General features: G+C 36.7%; 1 protein-coding gene across 2 annotated transcripts in view; it reads right to left on the reverse strand.

Moving 5' to 3' along the window:
• COLQ (collagen like tail subunit of asymmetric acetylcholinesterase) overlaps window positions 1-9,423 on the reverse strand; it is a 55,434-nt gene extending 46,011 nt beyond the window's left edge. For both annotated transcript variants that reach the window (XM_087712818.1, XM_087712817.1), the window contains exons 1-2: window positions 9,126-9,423; window positions 910-1,052 (exon numbers count right to left, since the gene is read on the reverse strand). In XM_087712818.1, the coding sequence (XP_087568944.1) occupies window positions 910-1,052; window positions 9,126-9,231 (249 nt within the window). In that variant the 5' untranslated portion in view covers window positions 9,232-9,423. The remainder of the gene's footprint in view (window positions 1-909; window positions 1,053-9,125) is intronic.
• Window positions 9,424-12,064: the final 2,641 nt, after the last annotated feature.

Here is a 12,064-nt window from a genome sequence, read left to right on the forward strand (position 1 = left end):
GCAGCAGTGACCAGTCTTTCCAGCTTGGCAGCATGACACAGTGAGGGGGAGAGGGGGCATGGTTCGTTGTGAATGGTGGCCCACTTGCACAACCCAGTTCTGCAGTCACAGCCTACAGGTTGGGGACCCCTGGCTTATAGGACTTAAAGCCAGATGAAAATTTGTTGCACAAACAATTTGTCTTACAATGAGATGAAAACAGTGGATTGATAACAATTGTCCAGACACTTTGAAAATTAAGAGAAACAACATAATGACTCTCATTGTGAATGTTTGTCTTCTCGTGCTCTTTAATGTGTTTCCATTATTCATAATACATGCAGGTTATTCTAAATGGGGCAATGGATAAGAAGATCGGTCGCAAAAATAAATATTCTGTTTGCTTGAAATCCCAAGATGTAGAGGCTGAAGCCATATTGATTAATCTCCAAATACAAATAAAATCAAGGGGAAACATCGGCCAGGATGGCATGAATTTCATATAGGATCAGAACCAGAGCACACGATGCAAAAATCATTGCAATTGGACAGCTGATATAACTTTATCAATTACAAGAAACTTTTGCCAAATCATCACTTAATTTTAAAATCTGCATGTATTTTATTCACAGTTCTACAATTAAATCTTCTAATATCAAAATTATTAATTTCAATTGTATTATATTATTGCTCTGAACTGTACTTAAAATATATAATGCTTTTGAAAAAGAATCATAATGCAATCTTATTGCATGCTTGCTTAGAAGAAAATCTAGTTAAATTCCATCAATCTTCTCTCAGATAAGTACAGTACCTACCAGATTATGGTCTTAATCTACTTTAATTAGAATTGCATAGTATCCTATGCTAGATGATTGGCTGATTTCTAACAAAACGTAAGAAAATATATATGCTTAAATCTATACTTACAGAATCCCACCCGTGTGTGAAGTGTGGTGGAGGAAATAATGGTGGTGGAGGAGGGGGGGGAGGAGGAGGAGGAAGTGCAAGAGCGATCAAAGAGCATCCTCGGTTAGAATTGATCCGTTTCTTCTGGTCCAGACAAGGGAGGGCTGTTGGAGAGATTAATTGTGGTCTTTGATGAGCTCCATTTATACTCTCACAAAACTGTATCATGAAACACAAATGTAATATAATTTATTGTATTTGCGCACACTTGTGCACATTATTAAAATAATTAAAGCTATGTTGAAATTATGTAGAGATAGATATGACAGAGATAATGAGATATATGAGGCAATAATAGTCCCAATGTCTTTGTGGCTTTAAGTAGAAACCAGTTTGTCATTCCCCTCACCCACCAAGATAACCACTTAAAATATTTTTGTTGCACCATTTAAATCTCTTTTTTTTTGTCTATGTCTGGACACTTCTACTCAGTTACCATTTTTGGTCTTCAAAGCATTGGGATCAATCAAAAAAAGAACACAGCTGTTTTCATCAGAACTACCCACAAGATGCAGAGTTGTTCTGGATGACCCAATCAGCAGCAAATTAGTATGGGAGGGCAAAAATCACCACAAGTAGCCACCTTTTTTTGCTATTTTGCTCCACCTACCCTCAATTCTCTGTCTTATTTATTTGATTCCTTTCCATCACTGATTTCAAAAAATTAAGGCCAATTATTGTGAGAATGACTGACAATGTCTATCCTTACTCTGTTTAACAAGATTAGTAAGCAAATAGCATCTAGTCAGCTATGAGGAGAGAAATAGCCAGAAGTAAAGTGAAAGAAACAACCATTAACTCTATTTTATCATGTTAAAATGATGGTTATCCAAATCTAACGGCCCTGAATTTTTAGCACCTCATGACTTACTGATCCAAGAAGCAGAAGTATGTAGACAGAGTGTTGAAGATTTATTCTGAATTCCTTTTGTTTGCTCTTTGTCTAAGAGATTTAGACTAATCTGAGGTAACTTTCTTCTGCCTCTCTTTCGAGGCACACACAAAAACACAAGGAATACATGCTGTTAGATTTAAAATGTAATTGTTCTTGCTTGTCCTAGTCATATATTTCTTGTAAACGTATCATTTTTTCCACTATAATTCTAAAACTTATTAGTTTATAAGTTTTCAGAGACAACACTTCAGTTTCAAAACTGGTTTTTAGTTATTGCTACTAAGGCACATCTGACTTCAAAATTAGTCAGTTCCACTGCTCCACAAGGGTGTGGTGTAAAAGCACACAATTTGTCAACCTGGAAGTGATGCTGAAGCCCTGTTTGGAAGCACCTTCCATGATATTGTCAGCAAGAGATCAGTATAACAGAGCCCATCCTGAGAGAGATGTCCTAGCTATTCTAGGTATAATATATTATTATAATTAGGGAAAAACAGTAAAATAAGGTAATGTATCTATATACATTTAGCAAAAACCTATGATACTGGTCCTTTTGCTAATTTAGAGCTAATTGTTATTTTTTTGAAAAGTAAAATACATGTTAAGCCACACATATTTCACTATATTGTTGTGCCTTCCAAAGGAGTCCCATTAACTCAATTTCCTTTCATAGTAAATATTGCCAATAGCTTTAAAACAATTATCTGCTCCACTTCCATTAATACATTCTTTTGATTTAAGACCAGTTGTAGCCATTTGTAACCATTACTTTTCATACTATGGTGGAGATTTATCATAATTCTGAAAATAGCCTGCCCTTGTAGAGTTGTAATTTGTGGCCCTTGGAATAAATGTATTTACCCTGTTTCCCTGAAAATAAAATCTCCCCAAATAATAAGCCCCATTAGATTTTTGAGCGCTTGTGCTAAAATAAGACCTCCCCCAAAATAAGACCTCCCCCAAAATATTGCAACACAGCAGCAGCCATGAGGTGACCATGCTCACCGCCTCCTGCATCTTAAAAATAATAAGACCTCCCCCAAAATAAGACCAAGTGCTTATTTTGGGGATCCAAAAATAAGACCCTGTCTTATTTTGGGGAAAACATGGTAGTGCACCTCCTCCACACTTAACATTTATCAATAAATGCAGATATGCCATGCTCATATGAACATAGAGCTGTTTTCTCCAATCTGGATGTTTCCAGTGTGTGAATATCATAATTCCCATGCTAGATTGACTTGAGATTTTGGGGGCTAATGGCCATATGTTTACAGGGCATCCACATTGGGAAAAGTTGTACTGTTGCCATACAGTCTTGCAATCTGTCTATCCTTCTTTCAGTTTTCAGAAATTAACTTCTGATGTCTCCTTTCCTATAAGGATTATGCATGGTAAATAATATAGCCATGAAAAATCCTACGTAGTCATTCTATCTGAAAGACTCATGCAATAAGTGACGCAGCTTAGGAGATTCTGGATTGTCACAGGAGAATGTAAGTGAGTGAGCACATTGTACTTCAATGGGTCACAAGACAAACAAGAGGGTTACTATTAAAAGGCCATTGAATAATAGGTCCGTGATTCATTCTGTGGGACATACTAATTCTTTTGGCACCATCTCTGTGTTTCCTAACTTTATTATGACTCAGAATCAAACCCGAAGTTCCCTGATTCAAAGTAGTCTCTCCCTTGGAACATCCCCAGCATTGTTTTACCAGCTATTATACTGCAGTCATAATCTCTATTGGAACTTTTCTGTCTTCAATATTTTGTCTTTGACAAAATGGACAGTTTGAATGAACAGTTTCTACTTCTGAAGCTAGACAGATAAGCTAATATTTCATTTGGCATCAGATAGGAAGAAGGCTTATTCTGTTCTTCTGTTCATTTTCTAGTTGCCTCCTTCTAAAAAGAAAGGATTCAAATCACTTCTGTATTGTCACCAGGAAAACCCCTCAGGAGTTAAGTTTGTGGGAAGAGTTTGATTTTACAACTGTTATCTATCACCTATCTCCATGTGCCTCCCACTGGCCAGCTGATTTTTTGGGCCTCTGCGCACATGCATGGGGGGGGCAGTGTCAAACATGCATGTGTGGGGAGTCATGCATGCATGCGTGGGGGTCAGGGGAAACAGGGGTGCAGCACATACACCCCGTGCCCCATTTTTGGTCCCAGGAGGCTGCAGGGAGACCTGTTAAGTCCAAAACAGGGCATGAGGGGTTGCATGTGCATGCACGTGGGGTGTGGGGAAGGTGTTGCATGCATATTGCATTATGGGTGTGGGCATGTATGTGTGTACTGTAGTGCGCGCCCTTTTGGCACACGAGGACAAAACAATTAGCCATCACTGACCTATCTATTTAACATCTTTATCTATCCATGCATGCATCTATGCATCATTCATTCATCCACCCATCCATCCACCTATCAATCTTTCAGGACTAAAATTCACACTCTCCTGGTTTTTATCCTGGTGTCTTAATCATTACATGAAACTGGCTCTCATATAAATTTAATTGAATGGGGAAAAATTGAGAGCCAATGGTAGCAAGACCAAACTGAATTTATTCTATTATATAATTCATGATTGTTTTTTATATCACCCTAGTCTATTGTTTTCAAAAATATTTTGAATTCTAAACATTGCCTGGATACATACATCATGGATGGAAGAAAGGAAGGAAGGAAGAGTGGGAGGGAGGGGCGGGAAAATTAAAATAGAAATGCAATACTAGAGAAGAAAAGAATAACAAAACTGTTATTTTGTTTTTTGTTAATTTGTTATTATTGCCGAAGAGAATAACAAAATTAGAGAAAACGAGAGGCAGAGGAGAAAGACTCCAAAATACCTTGTGAACACTGTGGCTAAGTAGCACTTTAATCACTAGTTTCATTGCTTTCCTTTTGCACTTTCCCTTATTTTAAAACTGACCTTGGAGTAAACAGTTCTTCAACAAGACTGTCATCACAATTTTGAAATAGTCACCCATTCTCACTGTGCTCTCAGGACAGGATCTAGAGAAGCAAGACTTGAGATGCAAAAAGGTTGATTTACCAGGTTTTGAAATACTGTAATAAATTTTATAATTTAAAGAAGAGAGGTTGGGGCAGGTGATGTGCCCCAGCAAATATGCCCTTTCTGCTGTACCACCTGTCCTCTGGAACATTGTCTCTCCTGAGATTGGGATATCTCTGACCCTGAGGATTTTTGGAAGGCTAAGAAGATCTAGTTATTAATATTGAGGTCCCAAGAGGACTCCATTTTCTGGTTGCATTGACACTAACAGATTGTAATACCTATTGGACAATATTTGTATTAAATTTCTTCTTGTATTGTGTTTTATTTGTTTTTATGAATGTTTGTCACCCAGTGTCACCTAGTTTGAGATGGGCAGCTACACAAATTTTTAAAAACCCAAAGACATAAATAATAAATAGAATAATTAAATCATCTTAGAATCCCCAATAAGCTATAATTGTGGATTGAATCTTTTTCTGATATTGACAGGATATAACATAATGACCTAGAATCCTAAATTGCTAACTCTACTATGAATGTACACATTTATACAACATACAAATAGCCCTTACATGTTTGTTTTTCCTTACTGCTGTGGCTTACAACATGGGTTGACATTTGTACTGTTTACATAATCTATAAAGTATCTGCTTTCTGATTTCAAAGTTTGATAAAAATAATTACCAGCTATCATGATGAAATTAAATCAATTGAAGACACTATGGGAAACTGGTAGTCCCTATGCCATTCAGAGCATTACAGAAAACAACCAACATCTTGAATCATACCTGGAAGCAAACCAGCAATTGACACAGCTCATGAAGCAGCAAGGTTTAATGGGCACACTGAAGTATGCTCATTGTTGTTCACATTGCTACAATGCTGGATTAGGTAATCTTCAAGTACAACCCCACCTAGGCAAATGTGCAATTTTTTTTTATTTTCTTTGAGTTTTTTCCTACTGGTTCAATAAAAGAAAAGCTCTTAAATTCAGTATCTGCTAAACAATCAGATTTACTGTGGCTATTTACTTACGAGGCAGCAAGTAAAAAAGCTGACCTTAACTGCAGAGTGAACTAAACTGATTTAATTTGCTAAACTGTAAAAGTAATGCACATTATATTAGAAACTCTGAAACATAAAATTGCTGCTGCAGTCTTTATATGTGAAATGTTCCAGGGTTCAAGGAGCAGAGGTAGAGAAATATAATGAGTATTGCAATGTCTTGAACTCTGTTTAGTATTAATGCCTAGCAAATTATTTTGAGACCAAAAATGTCATAAAAATCTTTCATGACATCTAATATCAAAATAACAAAATTAAGTAATATTGTGTTATCCTTCCATGGTACCCAGAATTTATTCCCAGATATGTTTGTCTCATTCTGTCTTACTGTAAATGACTCAGCTGATTTCAAAAAACAAGCCAACAAATTATTCTGCTAACAAAGAATGCTGGGCCCATAAACACTGATGGAAAGAGCATTGCACTCTATGAATATTCCTCAACAACAGGGAATTGGTGGTGTTCTTGCAAGATCTGAGACTCAACAATTTGCATAGCAAGCAAGGTGTTGCAGCCCAATGTAGGTGTGTTATGAAAGACTAAAATAAAGTACAGGTTTCTTCCACTCCCAATTGCCTCCCCCATTCTCAGAAACAATTCTCAAGTTTCAAGGAAACTATTCATACCACCATCAATTTCAAAGGGTAGAGAAGATGACTTCATACAATCAAAGCCCTCTCCTGCTGAGTAGGAGAACAGAACCACCACATCCAGTCTCTGTTTTGACATTTCACATATCTGAACTTTGTCATTGAAAGAAGGGACTGCAGAGCTGACAAGCCTTCACAATGCTGAGCCCCCTTCCTCCTTAAAGGAACAGAGAAACCACAGGGGAAACCATAGTGTTATAACCTTTGTAGAATGGAAAACCAAGTGAGGTGCTAAGAGCAAAATTATGTAAAAGTTCCCACCAATGTCTCCAAGCTCTATGAGAAAGCAGATTTGGCAGGTTACCTTTAAAACTGCAGCAAAGACAGTAAGAAATCAGCTCAATTGCCAGCACTAAGAACTAAGAAAATGCACTGAAGAAAATGCATTAAAAAACCCCCATCCATAAATATTTTCACCCCTGCAGATTTGTTGTTAGTAACTCAACTGCTATAGCAGAGCCAGATGGAAATGAAGACTCATGGCCACATGTTACCTCATGTAACCTAAAACCTCGAGGCATTTCCTTTAGAAATGATGTTTCAGCATCAAGAAATCCGGCTAGACAGAGCCAAGAGGATCAACCACTATATCTGGAAACAAGATGGTGCTAGTCTTGGAGCTATTGAGTTGGGGGAATGAACCCATGGTAAAACCACGTGTCTATTTATCACAATTGAGATCTCTTGGTGATAGCCAATTATTTTGCTTCATTTGTTTGCTACTCTGCTTAGTAATCCTGTTTAGATGGTTCAGCTAGTTTGTTTGTTCATTTGTTCATTTTAAATTAGCATCTCCTGAGAGGGTGCCTTTACTTGTACTATATAGAAAATAAGGATTTTCCCTCCTTCTGTGCAACATCTCTATTAGACATTTGCTATGTGTATTCAGCATAGATGCTTTGAAGCATCAAGTACACAAAAAAGGTGAAGAAACTTTTGCAAGAAGTCAGCAGATGATGGTTATCCAAACTGTAGGTCCTTTTTATGTTTGTTTTAATGTATTTTTAAAAAGACTTAAGATAAAAAAGAAAAAGCAGACATACAAAATAACAAGAATAAGATTTTATTGCCCTTCTAGTCCTTCCTTTGACCTCTGCAAATTGGCATTTGATCCCTGCACAAAATGAATTTGTGAACTTTGAAAGAGTATCTCAGCAAGCACTGTTCTAGACACTATATTAGTGCTAGTTCCATTTATGAGTATAATATTGTTTGTTTGTTTGTTTAAATAAACATGAATGAACAAAGGGAAGGGAAGGATGGCATGGTTTTAAACAATATTTTTATTTAAATATAATTCCTAAAAATTTAAAATTTAGAATGAATTTGTGAACTTTGAAAGAGTATCTCAGCAAGCACTGTTCTAGACACTATATTAGTGCTAGTTCCATTTATGAGTATAATATTGTTTGTTTGTTTGTTTGTTTAAATAAACATGAATGAACAAAGGGAAGGGAAGGATGGCATGGTTTTAAACAATATTTTTATTTAAATATAATTCCTAAAAATTTAAAATGTCTTCCAACATGTTTTTTTAATAACTACTTCATAACTCTAATATATATAGTGAAGCATTGACGTAAATGTGTAGTTGAGCCATGAAGTTATACTAAAGTTTCATCAGTTACCAAAACCTACATCTGAAGTCAATATTTTAAAGAAATATTACACAATAGTTATATCCAGCCTAATTTTTAAAATAATTTCTTCAGATTGCATCCTTCCAATGTCTTTAATAATTTTAGAAAGTTAACATCCCTTTTGAGAAAGCTGCAAAGTTTAAAACTACACATTGTAGTAACTAATATCATTCAGACAAGTGATGATTCTAGTTAGCATGAATTCAAAAGTAAACTTACATTTTTAAATTGTTGCTTCCCATCCCAGTGGTTGGGACTTCCATTATTCCTACTGATAAAGAAACCTTTTCCCCCTGAGAATGAAATTGAAATTGAAAAGAAGGTATTGCCTATTCCCTGTCTTCTTTCCACTGCATACAGCTGAAGGAAAGCTAGGACTAGAGTGGTAAATAAGATTCCCTCCACTCAGACAATACACACTGGGTGACAGTCAGTTTTTCCATGCAGTGTTTTTTTACATCAATTAGCTATCAAAGTTATCTGAGTTTTTGATAGTTTGAGTATTATTTTTCATAAGATGTTTATCCTGATTATATCCAACAATGCAGGATAAAGTCAGGGATATATTAGCAAAATGGATAATATAATTAATTTCTCTTCCCTGATGTCCAAGTTAAATAATATCTTCAAGGGAACATCAACTGTCAAAATAAATTACTAGACCTATATTACAGGAGACAGCATATTTCCTGGGAATATGATTGGTTTACTATTAAATAGATGTTCACTCTTAGATCCTGAAATAAGATAGATATATTTAGGGGAGCTACATCTTGATTTACATTTGCAATCAAGTTTCTCAAAGCTTAGTGATTAGAGAGATTAGAAACAAAAAACATGTTTCAAAAAATCACCTAAGAGAAGATATGTAACTCACCAAGAAGCAAAGCAAGGTTGTCATTTACCTGCTGAAATGGAGAAGACACTGTCGACAAAAGAGGTTTGAGACAAAGCCCAACAGAAAAAGAGCTGAAGATAAAATCCCAGAGCAATCCAGCTGAGGATAACCATTCTGGCTGCGAGCTGTATGATTTCCTGACCACTGTCTTTTCTGCTTGCCTTTCCTCCTTCAGCCTCTCACTGATTCGAGATGTTTATGTGTGCATGTCTCTCTCGTCTCTCTCTCCCTCTCCCTCTGTTCTTTAGGGAGAAAGAATGCTAACCATTTCCCATTAAATCTTCTCCTTACACTAGACAGGGCTATATTTAACTCAAGCATTGGATCAGATGCCCCATCACAAATACCAGCTATTAAAACATAGCCAGAGCACTAATGAAGAGAGGGAGGGTGTGGTATGAAGCTGAGTGGGAAAGCCATGTCTCTGATTGATAACTAGATGATCACTGAACTAAATCCTTTCATGAATGAAGATAACTCCATTAACAATTTCAACATCCGGGACATGCAGATAGTAACCTCATGTTTTTTTTCATAGTGTTTCCATGTCTATAATTCATTTCAAAACTTCACGTGATTTAACAAATTAAATTGAGATACTAGAGTGCTATTCAATATCAAGTGCCATGGCCTTCAGCCTGGTGCCTACGAGCACCAATGTGGGGGTTTGGAAGGGATAATTAACATTTTAGAAAACTGGCACTTTGTACATGTAATGGGTTTTCTCTCCAGAATCTTTGTCAATGCATAATAATGCTTTAATTTATTTAATTTGTGTCCAGATCAAAGTTTCAACTTCCAGAATGAACCCACCTTTTTGGCTTTAATATTGGTCAGAAACTTGTCCCTTTTAGTGTATTCTACTGTAGACCAACAAATGGGCCAGACTCTGCATCCCTCCACATTCATATACCATGTTGTTATTCACCCACAAACCCCATTTGTTCTTACACTTAGGCACTCCTAAGAATGTTGAGACTATGTTTTTAAAATTTCAAATAAACTACTACTACAAAGAGTTTGGAGATCACTTTTCTAGTAAATATCATTAAGTCTAAATTATACTTATTGTAATGATCAGGACTAACCATTCTTCAAGAAAAGTATTTTGAATTTTCAGTAACTAAAATAAAAAGGTTTCTTTCTCAGTCTGTTTAAAACTTTCCATCTTTTAGGAAATGTTGCATGTTACAAATGCACTTCTGTAATCAGAATTTGCCATGGGCTTCATTCCAACCCTTTTTCTGCAACACTTTAATAAGAAAACAACTATATTATTATCGAAGGACAAAATGTTTTTCAGGGAAACCATTCTGCAGTTATGGGGAAGACCTAGTAAACGTCTAAGGAATGTCAGGGTCTTTAAATAGAACAGTTTGGAAAGTACTGCTCTAAGGGATTAAGTCTTTGGCCAAATTGCAATGATGCAGATATGCTGGAGTCTAGATTATCCCTGTTATACCTGAAGTATGGATAAGAGAGAACACTTTATTTCTATTTACTGGTATGGCGTTTTTTATTTGATTCTTAAGTTCAAACAGAAGCTATAAAACTTTAACTCCAGTCTCTACAGACATATTTTTATGCTGTTGGTTTCTAAAGATAACTGATCACACTCTGGTCCAAGCCCTTACCTTAGATTTTTCAGAACTTCTCTTCAAAAAGGAGGAACAGTGCAAGCAAAGAATATTGAAATCGTGCTCCCCCTCACTCAATTATAAAAGAATTATAATCCAAGCCAACTCTTAGTAAGCAATGAATTCTGCTATAGTGGTTTGGTAATTGCATGCCAATTATAGGCATAGCTGAAGGGCACCATTCTTTTTGATTCCTCTTTTGTTATTTATTTAGGAAAATTTATATGGCTGCCTAACTCACTGATAGACTGTGGCTTACAAGGATAAAAACCCAATATAAAAAGCAATTAAAAGGAATAATCCCCTATCCCTTTGGAACAAGTCAAATAAGTCTTTTGATGGGTTCCATCCTATTCTAGGGCCAAATCCATTGGCAAAACTAGGTCTTCAGAGCCTTGTAAAAATATGTCAAACTGGGGACAATTTTATCTCCACAAGTAAGATGTTCCACAGGGAGCAAGCAATCACGGAGGAGGTCTTTCTTCTTGGTTCCATTAGATGGACCTCCTAGGGAATGAACCAGTAGCATTTCCTACTCTGATAAATCAGATAAATGTGACCAAGAAAAGATGGTTCTTCAAGAAACCTGATCCCAAACCATATAAGGCTTTGAAGGTAGCAACCAGCATCTTGAATTGGAAGCAAATCAGTACAGTTCCTACAGAAAAAAAGATACATGCACATCTAGGCCTGCACAAAACCATGCAGTCCATCACATTTTGAACCAATTGAAACTTCCAAATATTTTCAAGGACAGCCCTCTGAAGAATGCTTTGTAATAGTCAAGACAAGAGGTGACTAATGCATGGGTGACTGTGAACAGGAACTGTTGGTCTAGGAAAGATGTAACTGGTGCACAATTCTCAGTTGTGTCTAGACCCTCCTGACCATGAGTGCCACCTGCTCCTTGAGCAGGAGTCTAGAGGCTAGAAGAATCCTCAAATTATGCACCCGATCAATCTGGGGCAGTGCCATCCAATCCAAAACAAAGGTGTCTTCTATGGACCAAAGAACCCCAAACTCAGAGCCATTCCATCTTGTCAGGATTGTTTCAACCTGTTGCTCCCAATCCAGCCCTTAACAGCCTTCAAGCACTGCAAGAGGGAGGCTATAACATTGCTTAACCCAACACAGGCTGAGATATAAACTGGCATATTGGTATCTCAGCTTGTGGTGGCAGATAATCTTGGCTTCATGTTGAAACAGAAATGTGAAAGTATAAAACGCTGACGATCCCCAAAAAGGGATGAGGGCTGGACCTTTCACTTCCTACCAACACTGAGAGTGACCAGGGATGAAGGAAGTAAAC

Source organism: Thamnophis sirtalis, unplaced genomic scaffold (genome assembly GCF_051295495.1).
Source record: "Thamnophis sirtalis isolate CommonGarterSnake01/CBP01778 unplaced genomic scaffold, rThaSir2_p1.2 scaffold_4, whole genome shotgun sequence".
NCBI lineage: Eukaryota > Metazoa > Chordata > Lepidosauria > Squamata > Natricidae > Thamnophis > Thamnophis sirtalis.